At 55.2% G+C, this 19,822-nt stretch overlaps 1 protein-coding gene across 1 annotated transcript; it reads right to left on the bottom strand.

Moving 5' to 3' along the window:
- Positions 1 to 1,581: 1,581 nt before the first annotated feature.
- LOC123633318 (translation initiation factor IF-2-like) lies at positions 1,582 to 19,665 on the bottom strand. Its single transcript, XM_045544500.1, has 5 exons — positions 19,626 to 19,665; positions 17,940 to 18,311; positions 4,686 to 4,733; positions 3,604 to 3,611; positions 1,582 to 1,887 (listed from the first exon to the last, which is right to left on the bottom strand). Exons 1-5 carry the CDS (start codon positions 19,663 to 19,665, stop codon positions 1,684 to 1,686), a joined length of 672 nt encoding a protein of 223 aa, XP_045400456.1. The 3' UTR covers positions 1,582 to 1,683.
- Positions 19,666 to 19,822: the final 157 nt, after the last annotated feature.

The raw sequence follows: 19,822 nt of genomic DNA, 5'->3' as shown, positions 1-19,822 counted from the left end.
GGTCTGGTGGCCTGGGCTCCGCCACCCTGCCAGGGTCTGACAGCTGCCCTAAGCTTCTGGCCATCTGGCCCTTCCTAGGGGCCTCGGTGTTCCCCTAAGGTGCCAGGGAGCGCGGCCCAAGCACAGCTCCTCACGAATTGAAACGCAGACTCCTCACTGGGAAAGGGCGCGTCTCCACGCCCGCACTTCCCGGCGCTGGAGGCTGAGAGGTCCGGAGGAGAGGTCGGACGACTTTAGTCCCACATTCCTCTCGGCTCCCTCAGCGCCCTCCTCTCCTCCCCAGGGGGGCCAGGCGTCTGCTCATATTGGGTCTTTCTTCCCATGCGTCTGGACCCGGACCTTGACCTGGCTGTGAGCCCCTCAGAGGTGGAGCCCAGAGTCTGTTATTCAAGTGCAGAGTATGGCGGAGGAAGAAGGCAGGAGACGCTCAGACCACCTCCATCCAGTTCCTTTTCTTACAGTCACCCGTACCCCCCACATCAGCCTGGGAGGGTCCCAGTAGCCACCCACTGCAGGGCACTTGCCGGCTCCCACATCAGGGAGTAGCTGTGAGAAAGGGAAGAATAGAGCATTGGGGCGTGATGGGCCTGGCTAGGGGACTGTGGCAAAACTGGAATAGACATGGGCAGTGTGAGAGGCCTGGCGGTTGGGGAGTGGAGAGGGCCCCGGATGTGTTGGGATTTGGATAGGTAGAAAGGGTTTCACAGCAAGCAGGCTGTTGAGGGCCTGGCTGCAGGGGCAGGGAGGTGCGTTGGCTGAAGGCATAGGGCTGGGGAGAGAGTCAGAACCCAGTAGCGTTTGGACTCTGTCCCTAAAATGTGTGTCAGTGCCAGTCTACCCACGGCATAGGTCTTAAGGGATGGGGTGGGAGAATCTAGAGGTGTAGAGGTGATGAGTCTTCCCTGAATAGGATACAGTTTTGCTGGAGAGATAAAGGGTAGCCCATAAACTGGTCCCAAATGGGCAGGGTATGGGCAGGCCCATGAGATGGGCCTCTGCAGCTTGCTGTGGAGAAGGGGACAGTGTGCAAGCAGAGAGGACCTCTCTCTTTCTAATATGCCTTAGGGAAGGCGTCGTGGAGCTGGTGGAGCTTCAGCTGGATTGGAAGGACGACTAGGCTCTGAAAATGTGGAAATAGGAGACAGGGAAGGCACTGGTGACCTCGGCTGTAGGGCAGGGTGTAACTTTGTGGAAAGAACGTAATGGAGGGTGGAAAGTTCAATGTATTTCCAGGGAATGGTGAGAAATCCATCTGGACAGTGGGGAGCCATTGAGACTTCTGATCTGTAGAGTGAGGTATGTAAGCTGGAACATTGGAAGGCCACCAGATCTAGGTGCACACGATTGGGTTGAGGGGATGAGGTCACGCTTGAGGCCCCATGATGGCAGGAGGCGGGAGTGAAAAGCAAAGCAGATGTCACCTTCTACCGCAGTATATGAGCACCACTGAGCCAAGTTCTGAGAATGGCAGGTTAAGTGCCCCCTTGTCACAACTAGGGAACTCAGAGACAACCAGGCCCCCTGACCAGCAGCTTGTATGTGAAGGAAGACAGGCTCATTTAAGAATAGAATGTGGCTTCCAGGAGGCTGTTTATTAGGAGAAGAAGATTCTGGGTCCTAGCCATATGGCAGGTAAGCAGGACAATTCACTCAGCCTTCCCATCTTGGGTCTCTTCTTCTTCCTCAGTGATGTGGTCCAGGGGGGGGCCCAGAGTGCCCTGGGCCATGTCCCTTGGCTGGACCATGGGGCCCTGCACCTTTTCCAGGTGGTGGACAATGGGGCCCTGGGCCATGGGCAGAGGAGGCCTCATGGTGACCTGGAGGATGACCCTTACCATCATGCCCAGGGCCATGGCCTTGGCCATGTGGTCCACCATGGCAGGGTCCCTGTGAAAAGTCAATTGAATAATGCCAGAGTCAAAGTCAGTGCCAGTTTTCCCTGAATTAACTCCCCTTCACCCCACTTCCCTAGGGGACTCAGGACTCCTGGGCAAGGAAGGGGTTGTGGAGAGAGCTGGGGGCCAGTACTAGCAAGTGTTGCTCCTAGCCCTGGGTCTTTACTTTGGTGAAGCCACAGCACTAAGCAGACAAAGGGGGAGCAACATACATTTATTGGTTTCTTCCTTGAAGTGACATATGAATCCTATTCCCTGGACCTCAGTTTATTTTATTATTATTTTATATTATTATTTTCTCTGTATCTAAGAAACAGAATTATTTCTTCCATCCCTTTCCAAAGCCACGAACCCTTGCAGAGTGATCAGAAGCTTTGCTATGCTAGAAATTGCAGGCTCACCATATTTAGGAGCAAGGGTGAGGTTGGGGGAGTTTGCAGAGGAGCTCACTGAGGGCCTGGGGCAGGGGAGGCAGGAGGCTGGGTCGGGGACCATCCAGGAGCTGAGCAGGAGGAGAAAGACAGCTGGAGTATGAGAGGAGAACAAGGGTAGATGGTGGCAGGGTGGGGATGTGTGTGTTCTCTGTGTACCAGTGTGTGTACAGGTCTATACTGCATTTACACACACATAGCTATGTCTGTGTCCATGTACGTGGGTGAGTGCATAATCAAGCCTGCTGTGTGCACAGATACATGCATGGGGTGCATGGTTGTGTGCACATGAGTATAGGTGTGTGTGTGAGCTCATGGCTGTTCCTGAGCAGGTGCCAGACCCAGGGAATCAGGAAGAATAGAAAAGAAAGTCAAAGCTTTACTGCGTCAGCCAGAAGAGGTCTGGGAATAGTGTTATTTAATTTTCTGTCTTGGCTGGAAGCAGTCCTGAGGCCACAAGGCCAGAGGAGTTCCTTTGCCTCTTGCACCAGGCCCAGGGAGGAGGATCGAGACACCATCTTGCTTGTGTGCTGGGGCACTAGGGCCCTGGGGTCCTGTGGAGCAGGGGTGAGGCTATGCCTCTACCTAGGGCTTGGGTAACTCCACAGCCTACTTCTGCCTCCTAGGGCCTGAGTAGGGCTTGGGCCAAAAGAAAAGAGGTAGGCTCCAGGGCTAGAGGCTTTCTGTGACCATGTTAGAGCAGCCTCTGCCCCACCCTGGCTCAGTGATGCCTGGAAACAGCCACTTCCCATCCCACCTGCCTCTCCTGCTATGCCTCCTTTGTTTGAGGGGTGGAGGGTGGAGGGGGACAGAGATCCAGGCCTAGGTCTGCTGGTGGTAGCCACTGGGGGGAAGAGGTGGAGCACAGGCAGCCTCCCTTCACTGGCAGAGGCAGGTCCTAGGGGCCATGCAGTGTGCTTGGGCTTGGGAGCAAGCCAGCCATCCAGCGAGGCTGTGGGAATAGCCAGGAAAGCAGAGAAGCATAGAACAGGCATGGAAGCAGCAGGAGAGAGGATGGGCTGCTGGGGCAGGGAGAGGATGTGAGGAAAGGAGAGAGACAGATGGGAAAACAGTGGAGAGGACAGCAGAAGGCTGCAGCCCAAAGGCATTGGGGGAACAGCCATGCCCCGCCCCATGGGGCTGGTTCCTGAGCCTGATCCCTACTTGTCATTTGGGAGAGGTGTGGCTGGTCCCTGAGGGTGTAGGAAGGAGGCTAGAGATCTGAAGGACAAGACAGTGGGGAGGAAAATGGGGAGAGGGTTGGGGTATATTCCTACCTTCGGACCTGTGGGAGAGAAAGGGAAAAAAGAGGCAGCATTGGTCATTTTGTTCTGCAGTGAAAATCCCTGTCTTCTCCCTAGCGCTGATCTTGTGCCCCCTCCTCTGCGCCAACAATCATTCCACATTCACTCACTCAACAACAGGCACATACTGAAAGTCAATACAAGGTTCAGCTGTGTGTCCCCGTGTGCTGAAGAGCCGGCTAAGTTTTCCTGGGTGCAGCGGGGCCAGTTAGGACATGTGGGTTCTTGTCCCCACTCTGTCTCCTCTTTGTGCTCCCAAATTCAGCCTAACTCTATGACACTGAGTCTGGCCCTTCCCAGGGGCAAACCCTGATTGTTCTCTTCCACTTCCAGGCTGCTCCCACCCCAACCTCCCCATGTGCCCCACCTTTGTCAAGTCCTGCTTATCTCAGCCCTTGTCTCTGCTCAGCCTCTCAGCTGTTTCTTGGCTCCTGCTTGTGGCCTTCTGGTCTCACAGCTGTGCCTTTGTATGTGCCTCCTGCCACATGGAAATCTGTCAGGCTCAACTTTGTGGTGCCTTCCTGCAGGAAAGCCACGTGGACTGGGCCATCCAGCCTGCGCAGCTGCGGGTGCAGTGGGCTGACTCTGCAGCAGCCTAGCTGAGTGGTCCTGGGTGTTGGGAAATGCTCCCTTGATGGGAATTGCCTGCTGTGTCTTAAAGGCCAGGATGGTCTTTGGTTCCTTTTGAGGGGAGCCAATGGCTCAGCTGCCAAGAGCTGGGTTCTCGGCTCCAACCCAGCCACACCTCCATGGCCTTACCCTGAACATTCCTCTAGCTCCCCGGGCCCCGTGTGTGCAATGGGACAAGCACCTGCCTATGTTACTCCTCAGGTTGAAGATTTAGTGACATGATGGATGGCAAGTAGTTTTCTTCCACGGTAACCTGTTGTAAGGGCTTGTTCTCATTGCGGACCCCACCACCACCTTCACACAAACACACACCCCCATATTTTTGGTGTGCAGTAGATATGGCTGACTGATCGCCCTGCCTTCTCCACTCTCCTTCCCTCTCTCTTCCTTCTTCCACCCCACAGCCTCCCAGCCACGGTGCTTACCTGGATCCATCTTTATGGGGCAAGAGCAGGAAGTGACACAAGGATCACCTGTGTTTAAAAGGTTAGTTACTGTAATATGAATCACAACTTCTTTCCTTCTTCCCTCCCAGGGATGCACACACACAGCTCCTTCAAAGGACAAAAGGGATAAAAGTGCTCCCTTTGCCTTAGCTTGTCATCCATAGAGAGCTGGCACTCTCCATGCCAGGCATGGGTGCTGAACAGACACAGTGGGTTCACCCACATGGTGGGCAGACAGAGACACAAGAGAGCACCAGGCACCAGCCCCGGGACACCATACTCTTACACCTGTCCCCTGCCCCACCCCAGCTCACAATCATGTGTTAATTCATTTCCACTTGGGTGGATTTTGATCATGATAAGTATTCATGTTGTGTGCCTGCCATGTCCCCGGTCATGGTACCCCTGTCTGCACAGATTCTTGCCCCTGTGTAAAGATCTGGCATAGGGATGAGAGAGGGAGGCTGAGACAGCTGAGTGCACCCCTAGCTGGGAAGGGCAGGGTGGGGTGGATGTAGGGGTCTCTGAGGGATGCAGGTACCATGTGAAGTTTGCCCTGAAGCAGAAGTGAACAGAAAGCCTTCCAGGATCCTAGCTGTTTGTTCCTGTCTCCTCAAACCAGGATTGGAAAGGGCCTGAGCTTGGGGTCTGAGACAATTTGTCATTCACCAAGAAGCCTTGCTCTCATTAGAAGGAGGATGCTGTGGTGTCCTGGTGCCAACGGTGGCCTGGCCTTGCCTTGCTTGGGGTTGGCAGGCAAGTCACACTGGACAACCCCCAAATGGACCCAAGACACACACCGTACATTCATTTTTTTCCAAACCCACAAATCAGAGCATAGTATGTGTCATCAGGACCAAATACTTCACAGCAGAGGTCTCAGGTGCTCATATCATTGCTGAGCATATAAGCACACACAGCTCCTGGAAACAAGGACCCCCTTTCGCTTGCAAGACATGGCCCCCTGCAGCTCTTTAGCCACCCATTTTCATTGGTTCTGCTGGTGCCACAAATGTTCAGCTGAGGTCAGCTTGGGTAGCATAGCCCTGCTCCGCTTGCTCCCCCATCCTTTCCCTGAGTGAGTGATGAGGCCAGAAGGACCCATGGGGCAGGGCTTGGGGGAGGGAGAGGGAAAGGACACCTAGGGGCCATTCAGGGCTGGGTAGGAAGAAGGAGCAAAGACAATGCTCAGACTGCATCTCCGTAATTCAGGCCCAGGTGTTTGAGCAGCAGGAATTGGCAGGTCCAGAAAGACCCCGATACAATCCCTTGCAACCCTCAGCGAAGCCCCTCTGCCTGGCATGGCAGAGGCTGTAAAACTATTATCACTCAAGTGGACAGTGGAGGCACAGGGCCCAGCTAAGGAGTGGGGGCTGGGCACATGGGCAGACAAGCATGCAGGTGCACGACCACAAAATGACACGGAGGCAAAGGTGACAATTTAATCCACAAACACATTCCCTAGGAGACCATGACCACAAGGACAAACGACACAGGGGAACCCCCTTGCCCCTGGCAACAGTGGGCAAATCCCAGTCCTTACCTGAGAGTGCAGAGCAGGGGCAGGAAGTCTAAGGTGCTGTCTCTTGTCAGGTGTATTTGTGTACAATAGGGAGGGGTGGGGTTGGCCAGGTGCACTGGGAGGGGCTTGGGCAGAGGAATTGAGGCAATAAGGAGGGATGGGCTAAACCTTATCTGGGCAAAGAGCAGCTGGAAGCGGGTGTGTGGAGAGTGTGTGTGTGTGTGTGTGTGTGTGTGTGTGTGAGTGGGGAGGAGATGAGGGGCGTGGGGAACAACCCATTACCACATAGCTATGGAAATGTGATGCAAAGAACCAAGGTGTCCCCAACCCTGACAGGTCTGTTTAGCACTCAGGGACCACCTCCGAACATTTGTATAACTCCTACCAAATGGGAAGTCATGCATGTGGTGCTTAACACATAGTAGGTAACCCACTGCCTCCTACAAAGTTGATAGGACGATCACCTCCTTTCAGCAGGTGCAGGAGGAAAAAGTGACTCTAATGGAGGACCTGGTGGAACGTGTGCCAAGCCCCAGGCCCAAGTTCTCAGATGTGCTGCCCAGCTCAGGGAGCTCCCCTGGGAGTGGAAATTGCACAGAGAAGGGGACATTCGGGATGGAATGTAGGCAAGTGAGAAGGGAGGCCAGGCTGCCAGTTTGCTGTGCACTCTGCAAGCCTCTTGTGGTCTGGTCCCCATTGACCCCTGTGGCCACTGCTGCATGCCAAAACCTCTCTCTAGGTGTGCTTCGCCATGCTGGGTCCCTTATTCCCCTGGAGACGGGGCAGGTGCCCCTGCTGCAAGCCCTCCTGTCTACCTGGATCCCTGCTTCTAATGTCCCTTGCTCCCAGTGGACTATGCTCTGTCAATGCAAGGAGCACGGTGGCTGTCTTGGTCACTTACATTCCAAGGGACTGGCCCTTACCAGTTCTCCTGGCGTCAGCAGGTGCCCAGTAAGTATTTGGTGAATGAATGAATGGTCAGTTAGTTATCATGCAGTAATAATGGCTTCCATTTCTTTTCTTTTCTTTTTTTTTTTTTTTGAGCGAGACTGAGATGAAATTTTGTGTTTGTGGCTTCCATTTCTGTAGTTTGTGTTTTTTTTTCTTCATTTTTAACATATCGTTAAAAATTCCATTTTTTTCTGGAAAACGAAGAAAGACGAGCTTTTTTATGGTCTCAGGCTCCTGGCTGACCTGGGCTCATGCTGCCCACCCTTGTGCTCACAGTGCTGGGTAACACTGAGAACAGCCAGACTCTCACCCTCAGCCAGGCAAAGGCGTCTGGTCTGGCCCCCGTTTCAATGAAGTAGAGCAAGAACCATGTGAAATCAAGAGCAGAAAAGTTACAACAGCCACTGTTTCCAGGTTTGCCTGTAAAGAGCCTGGATGAACCAGCTGCACTTGAACTGTAAATGATTCATTTTAAAGAAGTAACCCAGACCTGAGGGAAATGAAAACACAGGCCCTTGCAAAGGTTTACACATGAGCATTCATAATAGCTTTTTTTTTTTTTTTTGGAGACAGAGTGTCACATTGTTGCCCTGGCTAGAGTGAGTGCCATGGCCTCAGCGTAGCTCACAGCAACCTCAAACTCCTGGGCTTAAGCAATCCTGCTGCCTCAGCCTCTGGAGTAGCTGGGACTACAGGCATGAGCCACCATGCCCAGCTAATTTTTTCTATATATATTTTAGTTGTCCAGATAATTTCTTTCTATTTTTAGTAGAGAAGGGATCTCGCTCTTGCTAAGGCTGGTCTGGAACTCCTGACCTCGAGCAATCCACCCGCCTCGGCTTCCCAGAGGGCTAGGATAACAGGCGTGAGCCACCGCGCCCGGCCCATAATAGCTTTTGAAATAGCTAAAAAGTTGGAAGTTCTCCACCACTTAACAAATAAATAAATTGTGGTGCATGCATTCAATGGAATACTAGTCAATAATAAAAAGGAATGAACTACCGATACAGACAAAAGCATGACTAAATCTCAAAGTAATTATGCCGAGTGAAAGAAGGCAGACATAAAGAATACATACTGTGTAATTTTATCTATAAAGTTCTAGACTACATGAAACACTGCAAAGGGACATGAAGCATCTTTGGGGTGGATGGATATGCTCATTATGTGGATTGTGGTGATGGTTTCATGGAGTATACATAAGCCAAAACATCACATTGTACAATTTAAGTATATGCAGGTTATGATACATCAATTACACCTCAACTAGAGCTGTCAATACAAAAGTAACCACCTTCAGAAAACAATTTCAACAAATGGAGAGGAGGAAAAGGGGTGATTTTACTTTATTTCCATCATGGGCAAGAAAGGAAAGTACTCGTGTGCCAGGTTCTTTGACAATTCTTTGGAGGTAAGTGTTGTTATGAATATCATCCCTTCCCTTGTGTTTTTTTTTTTTTGAGACAGGATCTTGCTATATTGCCCAGGCTGGTCTGAAACTCCTGGTCTCCAGTGGTCCTCCCACCTCAGCCTCCTGAGTATCTGGGACTACATGTGTAAGCCAGATGTCCGGCTCCCTTCCCTCCTTCATAGATTAAAAAATGCTGGGTTTAAGAGACATTAAGAAACCTGCTTGGCATCACCCAGCCAGTGTGTACTTAGTCCCAATTGTGGACTATTTGAGTCTAGCGCCTGGGTTTCTTCTCCACATTAGATCATCTCTGTTGTTAGGAATGCTCGTCTGAAAAATTTCAGCCTGCTTTGGTAACAGGGTGAAAGGACTTTGGTTTATGACTAGGTGGGGAGTTATTAGTGCGTTCTGCACACATTTGCTGTGAGACTGCATGGAGCCAGGCCAGGGCGGGCAGGCCGGCTGGCTGCGGGGGAAGAACAGAAGTCCCAGGGGAAGTTTACTAAGGTGTGGTGCCTGCCAAGGTCCTGCCGAGCTGTGAGAATGGCACTATATCTGTCTACCCACACCCTGCCCTCACCAGCCCGCCAAGGCCTACTCTCCCGAAGATTCCTTCTCCCTTCAGCTGCCCTGACTCCAGGACCTGCCCACCCCCACCCCAGCCCTTGGCAGGAAGCTGAAAGACAGGCCTATGTCCTCCCAGACCCCAAGAGGGAAAGAGGAGCGCATGGGGGCCCGATGCCTTGGGGTCCAGGTTCAGGAGCGCAGTTGTCAGCAGCTCAGGAGTCAGGGTCTGGGCTCCGAATCACAGCAGGCAGGCCGTGGAGGCAGCGAGGCCTTGGGCGGAGGACGTAGGCCCTGCCTTGATGGGGTGAACAGAGAAGGCAGGGCAGTCTGGGCGGCCGGGGAGGGCAGGAGGCCCATGGTGGGTGAGGAGGATGTGAGCAGGCTGGAGGCAGTCTGTGGCAGGGTGTATGTGCTCATGGACTCTTTCCCCACTCATGCTAAGATTCTGAGGCCAAGCAGAGCCTCAGTCACGCATGTGTCCCCTCTAACCCTTAGCACTGTGCCTCACAGGTGGTAAGTGCCCACCAAATGCTTGGACTTATTGTTTGGCTGAGAGAGTTGGCGCTTCCCTTCCAGAAAGCCACGGAGCAGAGAAGAGAGGAGCTATTCTCTGTGGAGCAGGAGGACACGTTTCTGGGCAGAGGGGCTGTATCAAGGAGAGGAGAGGGGAGGACAGGAAGAGGCTGAAGGGTCTCCTGGAGGCCCTGGCAGGGGTGGGAGGGTGAGGACCTACGGTGAAGGCCTGAGGTGGGATACTGTCCCTCTCTGTCATGGCCAATGGATGCAAGCAGAGCCAGCCAGGCCGTCCTGGCTCCTGGCTGCCCTGGGGGTGGGGAGAGAGGCAGGGCAGCCAGGTGCCTCGGCATGGTTTTGGTGGACAGGTCTCTCCTGGCACCAGGGCAAATGTAGCCCAGCCTGGGCATGGGCTGGAGAGGGTGCTGCGGGACGGGCCTCAGTGATTCCGGGGTGCGGGGAGGGCCCGCACCCCAGACACTCCTGGGCAGCTCACTGACCGCCCCCCGACCTGGCCAGAGGGAAGCTAATAGCACGTGGCCTGGGCAATTCAAGGATTTCAGAGCTTTAAGAGGCCAAATACCATCACGGGTGTGAGGGCTTTCTCGGTGTGCTATTGCTATTGGTACAAACACTGGTGGCCTGTTTGACTCTGGGCCTCATCATTCGTGCCCTCCTCAGCGCCGGGCATCTGCCTGTGGGACACGTGGTCCCCACTGTTGGGCTCTGGCACCGTCAGAGCATTTCACTGACCGGCTACAGAAGGTTCCCTCCCTGCCCTCGCCCCCTGCAGCACTCTCCTTTCCACTAGGTGAGAGAATGCAGGTGTACCCGGGACTGATGTGCATGTTCCAGACGCAGGACTTTCAGTGCTTAAACTGGGACTGTTACAGGCAAACTGGGACAACTGGTCACCCAACTTTCCTCCCCAGTGGCAGGTGTTCCAAGCCCCACAGTTCAGCAAGCTCTCTCTCACCCTGGTGTCCCTCTCCTGCCCAGATGCCTCTAGGCCGGGTGAAAGCCCTTGAGCCAGCCCACCCATGCCGCCCCAAGGCCCTCCCCTCCTCTAAGGAGCCCTCACTGGTCCCTCAGCCTTCTAGTCATCCTCTGTCCATGCCTCAAAGCTGCACCAGACCTTTTCCCTACCCCTACAGGCTGTGACCTCACTGTCTCAGCCTCAGCTCACCAGCCTTGAGAATGGGTAGAGCCTGTCTGTCCCATCCAGCCTTGTACCCTTGCCTGCCCAGCTCACACCCTTCCTCCTGGCCCAGAGGCAGGAGCACCCTGGGGACATGCAGGCCAGCCTGTCCTGCCCCACCTCTATGTGGGCCCCCAGGCCTGAGACCTTAGCACTGGCTGGCTCTACCCCTGGCCAGTGTGCCTGTCCCCAGCCATGCTAAGGCTGTGGGGCCTCCTGAAGGGCTCACTGCTTCCCTGGAGCCCCACTGCCCTGCCCCGCCCTGCCTGGCCCACCCCACCCCCATCTGGCCAACCCATCTGGGCCAGCCTGGCTTCAGCTTCCTTAATCACTGTGTGCCCTCCTTGTCCTTGCTGTCAACATCCGGTCAGCCCCCTGGGCTACGTCACCTTCTCAGTCTGCCCTCTGGTCCCCTCCCCAGTCTGGTCTGCACCTTCCCAACCCGCGTCCCTTCCAGGCCTCCTGTAGACTGCCTGCTGGTGGGGTCATGGACAGCCCTCTCACTACCACCCCCTTGCCTAGTCTTGCTTATCCTCCTGAAGCTCATCTCCTTCTGGAAAAGTCCCTGGTGGGCCTGAGCCCTGTGCTGCCTGGTGCTGGCAAGTGCCTCCGAGGTGGAGCCAGCAGCTTCATCTCCTTGTTCCCTCATTCCCTCAGCCAGTGAAGCACACAGTAGGTGCCCAGGCATGCCATGGCCAGGGCAAGCCCTAGGAGTGGCAGCGCCCAGCCTGTGTGTGTGGGCAGCTCCCAGTTGGGGATCAGGGTGGGGGTCTGGGAATCAGAGTCCCCTTTGCACCTGCCAGGGGAACAGAGCCCGAAAGAAGGGAAACCTCAGGGGTTCAGTTCCACACTAGGGTTCACCTCCTGCTGCTGGGCCCCCAGCTGGAAAGCTCCCCAGCCAAGGCCGTAGCCCTGGGTGTGCCCTGGGGACTGGATTGGAGGAGGGGGTCCCCAGCCCAGCTTTCCTTCTGTGTCTGGATGCCTCAGAGGCCTTTGTCCTGGGCCTCGCCCTACTCTGTCCTGTGTGTTCTTGGGAAGGGCGTGGCCCAGACTTTGTCCCTGGCAGCTGGAGCCCGCCCAGGGCTGATCCCTCCAGTGCCACCTCATGCACTCTGAGTTCTCCCCACCCAGGGCTGGGCCTGGTCTGACTAAGAGGCCTGCACACAGACCTCTAGTCATGGAAGTCAGGACAGCAGTTTCTGCAGGCAGGAATGGCCATGATGGGGTGCGGGGGGCGGGGGAGGAGTGCGTTTGTGGCAAAGGAGTGCTGAGCTTTAAGCCACCCTTTTGCCCCTTCCCACCTGGAGGGTCCAGCTGCTTCTTAGCTGGGCTCTTCCGCAATCCAGCCTTGCCCCTGCTCTTCCTCAACGCTCACCCACCCAGAGCTGGCAAGTGGCATCAGTGATGGCTAAGGGCTCAGCCCCCAGCCAAGAGGAATGTTTCCCGAGCACTGGGATGTGAGCCTGGGCCTGGAGGGATCCAGGTGAAGGTGAAACATAGGGACTGCTTCCAGGGGCACCAGTGCTTGGTGGGGACAGGTGGCAGCCAGAGCCCAGGATTGCAGAGGAGACAGGGTATGGGGGAGGGAGTGGGGAAGAACTCCCTGGAGAGGGTGGGACAGGGGCCTGGCCTTGCAGGATTTGCTGGGCAGGAGACAGAAAGGGAAGATGCTGAGAGGGTGCCTCAGCATCTCCCCCACCAGGTCACCAGTGTCCCCATAACTCAAGGAAGTCTTCACTGTGTTCTGGCCCCACTGGGCTGGCGGGAGGCAGCCTTTGGGGCCCCTCAAAGGATGCTGTGGAGGTGGCATCTGGAAGGAGGCTGTGACAAGGTTACCGGAGGCAGGAAGAAAACTATTTTTCAGCCTGGGCCACACTTTGTTCCAGATATGGACGGTTACCCATGTTATTTCATTTCACGTCCAAATCACTCTGCGAAGCAGGTACACCTCATTTTATAGATGAGGACCAGAGACAAGGGGACAGAGCCAGCAAGGAGTGAGGTTAATCTGGAATCCTCCATCCCACCCTGCCTTGTCTATGAGAGGGTTGAGATGGGCGAGGGCCGGAGTGCTCCCTCTTTACTGATCCGCCGTGTGCAGAGGGGGCCCATCTGGAACATGAATGGCGTGTGAGCAGCTCTGCCCTCCTGGGTGTAGCCTCTGCCAGCTCTGTGCAGCCAGTGTCCCCACGTGTGGTGCAGAGGGACCGTCCTGCCCTGTGGCCTCCTTCCCCTTTGCTCTGCAGGGAGAATCCCAAATTGCAGTATCCTGTCCCCAGGGTCGGCAGCAGGTCTGTGTTCTAAGGACCAGGAATAAGGTCCAAATACAGTCTGCCTGGGCCGGGGTTGTTACCTGACCTGGCAGGTGGCCTGGGAGTGTGGGGGACCAGCCAGGGAAGAGACTTGACCCAAGCCGGGGCCCCAGGTTGCTGGGACAAGGGGCCCAACCCTGGGTGGAGACAGGGAGCGCAGAGAGGGAGGTTTCAGCAGAAGGGGCATTGGCCGGGCAGCAGGGAAAGTGCTCTGGGCAGGGAGGCATTGCCTGGCCTTCCAGCCTCATCAGTGCCACAAACAGGGTTGTGACCTGGGCAGGTGGCGCCTCCTCTCTGTGCCTCAGTTACCTCATCAATAAAATAAGTCTTCTAAGACTGGATGTATTCCCTAGTGTGATGGAGCTGGGAGGTCGGGGCGGCCAAGACTTGGGGGACAGGAGCTGGGGAGCAGGAATGGGGGAGGGAGAAACCTCCCCCACCCATTGCCAGGCTTTGCTACTCTGCTGCCCCCCGGTGGTGGCACAGAGAAAGAGAAATGGGGTCTCCCTGGGGAACAGGGGCTGTTCCTCCTCTGGCCTCAAGTGCTTCCAGTGAGCTTCTCCCCTGCACAGGGGGGGCACTCTTGGGGGCCTTTCCCACCCACCAGCTCCTTCAGGGCTGTGCGCATTCCAGGTGGACAGAAAGGCAGTCACAGCCTATGCATAGGATACCCTCAGCCTTGTATGGGGCGGCAAGGTTTATTCACTCATGCCTTCATGTTGCAAGTGCTGATGGAGGGGCTGTAGTACCCAAGGGCACTGTGCCAGGCCCTGGGGATGCAGAGGGACTTGGCACATCATTCCTGTCCTCAGAGAGCCTCTGTCCAATGAGAGAGCAGACATAGAAGCCACAGACTCTGGGGAAGTGGGAGAAGGTGAGGGCTGGTCACACGTGTGACCTCTTGCGTGAATAGCAGTGGGGAAGCACACAGCCAGCACAGTGGGTCCCTCTGTGACTGCTGGGTTGTCCTGGACATGTTGGCCTCCACCTGGATGGGCCAGGAGGCCTTTTACCCTATCATAGGGGAGTCTCTTCTGGCAGAGTCTTCCAGAAGAGCTGGGTCATTCTCCCTAGGGATGGCTGGATTTCTACCTGTGCCTGTTGCTCTCCTGCCTTGTCCCTGTAGCCCCCTCTATGTACCCTCCTCCTCCCCAGACCTGGTCTGGGGGCCCAGGTTCCGGAGAGGGTGGAGAGCATCAGGTCTCCCTCCAGGGCCTGCGCTCTGCCGGCCTCCCAGTGCCGACAACATAGTGTGGGGCAGGTGGAGGGGGCGTGAGGCTCCTGGAGGCTGTGAAGCCTTCTGAGGCTGGGCTGGGACACAGACAGGGAGAAGGAGGTGGGAGCAGGAGAGCGTGTGCATGAGGGGCCAAGGGCAAGGAGGCTGTTGCCTTAGTGTTGCTGGGAATGTGGACCAGTCTGACTCAGGAGGGGCATCCAGTCCTGGCTGCACCAGTGGCACAGGGGCCTTGGGACAGAGTCCTGGCCTTGGTGGCAGATAGGCATTGCCCATGGAGGCTTAGTTCTTCCCCCAGACCACGTAGAAGACTTGGAAGGAACAGACAAGCTCTTGCTCTTCTTCCCAGAAGGATGGCTGGACAGTCCAGCAGTCCAGGAGAGTTTGACCTCGGGCTTTGGATAAAGTGGGGGAGCAGTGGAGGTGGGCTTCTGGCTGCAGCACCCTTGGGTTCTAGGACCTTAGGAAAATGCACAATTCTCGCAACATTGCAACCCTTCTCCGTGTGGGATATGATGATAATGCCCACCGCTTAGTTTGGTATGGCAACTAACTGATATGACATATTTGAGGTGCCTGGCTCGGAGCCTGGCATGTGGAAGACACGTTTGCTGTCCTGCTCCTTCCCACGCTCAGTGCTGCAGGGAGCACACACTGTAAGATGTATATTTTCATTTATAATTTGTCCTCTTTTGGCACCTCAGATAATATATCTTCATTTTAGAGCATCTCACACCTTAGGAATCTCATACCATATATAACTACAAACATTTTCATTTTGTGTCACACCTTGAGAATCTTACTCCATATATCATTATACTTATTTTCCTTTATGTTATGCAAAACCTGCATCAAAATTTGATCTCATTATTTAGGTCACTGATATTTATTTTTTTACTAAGCCAAGATTTAGAAAAATAGGAATTTGGCCAAAGTTGTTGTAAAGCAAGACCTGAGATGACTCATTAAAGTTAATGACATAAGCGACAAGGGTGCTGGCAGACAAAAGACTCTGTAGGCCAGTCCTTGTGAGCCAAAGAGAAGCTGGATAAATGCCCTGAGGTACGTGTGTAAGTGTGGACATCTACTTCTTTAAGATTTTTAATTCTGCAGGTCTTTTTTGAGCACCTATCATTGCTCAGCCATGTGCTTGCTCTCGAATGGGTCCTGAAGGCATGAGGATGACCCATCAGCCTTGGTCTCCCTCTTTAGAGCAGGGCCTGCCTTCCAGGGCTCAGGAGAGTGGGGCAGCCTAGGTGGAGGTGAGAGGCCTATTACAGTTGCCCATGGCTTCAGAGAATGGAGCACTGGGCTTGTTCTAGCAGCCAGGACCCCCCGTGGAGTGTCAGTTTCTTGTGCACTGAGGGAAGCCAGCACTCCAGGGCGTGCTGGAGGACAATGGGAAACCTATTCCTTTACCAGTCTACCAAACTCCTTTCTTAGTTGGTTCCTGTTCAAGGGGGATTCTAGCCTCCACCAATGGTTTGCTTCTACTGTGGTCTCCCTGGCCCCAGGTCCTACCCTTTGACCCACACTGTTTCTCTCCAGGGACCTAGGGTCACCAGCCCCCAATCTCACCCTTTTTGACTGTGCCCACTACTATCAATGTGGCAGAATTTGAAACCCTCCACATTCTGACTGCAGTAGAGCCAGGCCTTGGTCTCAACCCTCCCAATGAGAAGAGCCAAACCCCACTCTTCTCAGAATAAAAGCTTTCTCCTTCCAGCTCCTGCTGCCCTGTGCTCTCAGGAGACCCAGTAATAATAGGATTTAAGTATTCCAGGCCTCCCTTTCTCAAGAGGATTCATTCTCACCCTCTCAGTTGCATGGCTGTGACAGGGTGCAAGAGTGTCTGGCTGACAGGGGCAGAGACACAGAGCCCCAACTTGGGAGGCCCAAAATGGGCATGAATAATCCTCCCAAGCCCACAGACAAACAGACATATGGACATCTGTGTGATCCCACAGAATGGACAGGACCAACTGGGAAGCAGCTGATACCACCAGGAAAATAAAAAGATAAATTCAAAACCACCAAGAATTAACTATTTCAAATTTCTCTGTAGTCCATGCATTTGTAAAGGACCATGTGTGTCTTGTCTTACTCACTGTGTATCTGTCCCCAGTGTGCTACTTAGCTCAGCAGGAGCATATTTGTGCTTCTTTCTTGAATTGCGTAGGCAAGGCCCTATGCCTGGTAAGTGTCCATGGTCTCTAAGCAAGAACAGAGAGGGGCCAGAGGACACAGGGAGTTTCTGGAAGAGAGGAAATGATCCTATGTTCAGGGGAAATGAGCTGACAGGGCTGACCCTTGGCAAGATATCCAAGAGACCTAATGACTCTCTGGTCCCTTCTAGGGCTGCTCCTGGCCCCAGGCCTCTGCCCTGCCCTGCCCTGTCACTTCTCCATCCCTGGCTTCTTTGGTCAGGACATAGTTCCAGGAAGGCCCCTGGTCTGGGGAACATACCCAGCCTGTGTCTCACCCTCTTGAAGAAGGCTCTGTGCCTTTCAGAGTGAAAGGTGCTAAATCTGTCCAGGCTGATGTGTTAACAACAGAGAGAAGAAAACATTTCTCTCTACTTCTGGAGCTTTCTCTTCCCATTGAGGTACAGAATGTACATTTTAACTGGCAGAGTCTGGAGACAATGTCTTCCCCTGCTTTTTGCTACCCATGAATGCCTTTTCTTTCAGTCCAGGCAGGAGAGAGGGAGAGTCATGTCAGAGAAGGGATTTTGGCGGTGACAGAGCCAACCAGGGCACAGAATTTGCACCATATTGCTACCTGGCTGGGCTGTTCCCTCACACATACCATGGAGGAAGGGAGAAGAGAGGCAGGGAGATCAGGGCCCTCAGCAGGAAGGTGTCTGTACTGTCCCACCAGTCTGGGGCTCCTTCAGAGGTGGTACAGATCAGTGGCCTGAACCTTAGAGCCTGCCCACCTTAGCAGCTCCAGAGAGTGTCAATGGCTGTGACACTGGGGGCCTTGAACACACACCTGCACAGCTGGGGGCCATGCAGGGCAGGCAATTGACTCATAGTGAGGAAGAAACACAGTTCCTGATGTGGCCGCAGAGTGTCAGCCTTCCCCAGGACACCCCCCTTGGCGAGCCTGCCGTCCACGTCCACGAGCACCGCCCTGCACACTGACACGCAGAAACCCAGACTGGGGTTGCTGCGGGTTGGCGCTTCTCAAGAAGACGCTGGGGCAGGGCCTAGAGGGAAGGGCTCGGCAGGATAGAGGAGCAGGGGAAACGGGGTCCTTAGAGGAGATGTAGGAACAGTGGGTGGGGCAGGTCCCCCAAGTGGTGAGGGCGATGGTGACTGACACTAGGGGGTGTCGGAGAGCGAGGAATTTGACCCGGCAGGATGAGAGCGTGGCGACAGGGCACGGGAGCGTGGGACCCGAGAAGGGCCTCTGGGAGGGGCTGGGAAATGAATGGGGCGACATATGGCGGCCACTGGGGATACCTGGGGCCGGGGTGCTGGGAAGGTCTGTAAGCTGGGTCTGCGGAGCCGTCCGCCCTACCTGTCCGGGGAGCTGCCATCTGGGTCCAAAGGATACCCGTTGAGCCATTGCTCCCCTTCCGGATCGGGGCCAGCAGCCGGATCGCTGTTGCGGCTGCTGGTGCTACCACCGTCCATGCCCGTGGGCGGCGCGACTTTCCTAGCCGTGGTGTTGAAGATGAGGCTGTAGCGGCGGTGGTCGCAGCGGCGATGGCAGGCTGGTGCGCATGCGTCTGCACGAAGCGGCCCGGTCGCTGGGCGGGGCCGAGGAGGAGCCCAGCCAATAGGCGCGGCGCCGAGGGGCGGGGACCGAGGCTTGCTGGGGCGCCGCGGCGCTCAGCCGGAGGCTGGCTGTCTTCATCAGCGCGGGTCTGGTGGCCTGGGCTCCGCCACCCTGCCAGGGTCTGACAGCTGCCCTAAGCTTCTGGCCATCTGGCCCTTCCTAGGGGCCTCGGTGTTCCCCTAAGGTGCCAGGGAGCGCGGCCCAAGCACAGCTCCTCACGAATTGAAACGCAGACTCCTCACTGGGAAAGGGCGCGTCTCCACGCCCGCACTTCCCGGCGCTGGAGGCTGAGAGGTCCGGAGGAGAGGTCGGACGACTTTAGTCCCACATTCCTCTCGGCTCCCTCAGCGCCCTCCTCTCCTCCCCAGGGGGGCCAGGCGTCTGCTCATATTGGGTCTTTCTTCCCATGCGTCTGGACCCGGACCTTGACCTGGCTGTGAGCCCCTCAGAGGTGGAGCCCAGAGTCTGTTATTCAAGTGCAGAGTATGGCGGAGGAAGAAGGCAGGAGACGCTCAGACCACCTCCGTCCAGTTCCTTTTCTTACAGTCACCCGTACCCCCCACATCAGCCTGGGAGGGTCCCAGTAGCCACCCACTGCAGGGCACTTGCCGGCTCCCACATCAGGGAGTAGCTGTGAGAAAGGGAAGAACAGAGCATTGGGGCGTGATGGGCCTGGCTAGGGGACTGTGGCAAAACTGGAATAGACATGGGCAGTGTGAGAGGCCTGGCGGTTGGGGAGTGGAGAGGGCCCCGGATGTGTTGGGATTTGGATAGGTAGAAAGGGTTTCACAGCAAGCAGGCTGTTGAGGGCCTGGCTGCAGGGGCAGGGAGGTGCGTTGGCTGAAGGCATAGGGCTGGGGAGAGAGTCAGAACCCAGCAGCGTTTGGACTCTGTCCCTAAAATGTGTGTCAGTGCCAGTCTACCCACGGCACAGGTCTTAAGGGATGGGGTGGGAGAATCTAGAGGTGTAGAGGTGATGAGTCTTCCCTGAATAGGATACAGTTTTGCTGGAGAGATAAAGGGTAGCCCATAAACTGGTCCCAAATGGGCAGGGTATGGGCAGGCCCATGAGATGGGCCTCTGCAGCTTGCTGTGGAGAAGGGGACAGTGTGCAAGCAGAGAGGACCTCTCTCTTTCTAATATGCCTTAGGGAAGGCGTCGTGGAGCTGGTGGAGCTTCAGTTGGATTGGAAGGACGACTAGGCTTTGAAAATGTGGAAATAGGAGACAGGGAAGGCACTGGTGACCTCGGCTGTAGGGCAGGGTGTAACTTTGTGGAAAGAACGTAATGGAGGGTGGAAAGTTCAATGTATTTCCAGGGAATGGTGAGAAATCCATCTGGACAGTGGGGAGCCATTGAGACTTCTAATCTGTAGAGTGAGGTATGTAAGCTGGAACATTGGAAGGCCACCAGATCTAGGTGTACTCGATGGGGTTGAGGGGATGAGGTCATGCTTGAGCCCCATGATGGGAGGAGGCAGGAGTGAAAAGTAAATGGGAGGTCACCTTCTAGGGTATATGAGCACCAGGGAACCATGCTTCTGAGAATGCCAGGGTAAGTGCTCCCTTGTCACAACTAGGGAACTCAGAGACAACCAGGTCCCCTGAACAGCACGTTGTATG

The sequence above is a fragment of the Lemur catta genome, chromosome 1, assembly GCF_020740605.2.
Source record: "Lemur catta isolate mLemCat1 chromosome 1, mLemCat1.pri, whole genome shotgun sequence".
Classification (NCBI taxonomy): domain Eukaryota; kingdom Metazoa; phylum Chordata; class Mammalia; order Primates; family Lemuridae; genus Lemur; species Lemur catta.
The sequence above is the reverse complement of the archived record's forward strand: the minus strand, read 5'-3'. Positions and strand labels throughout refer to the sequence as shown.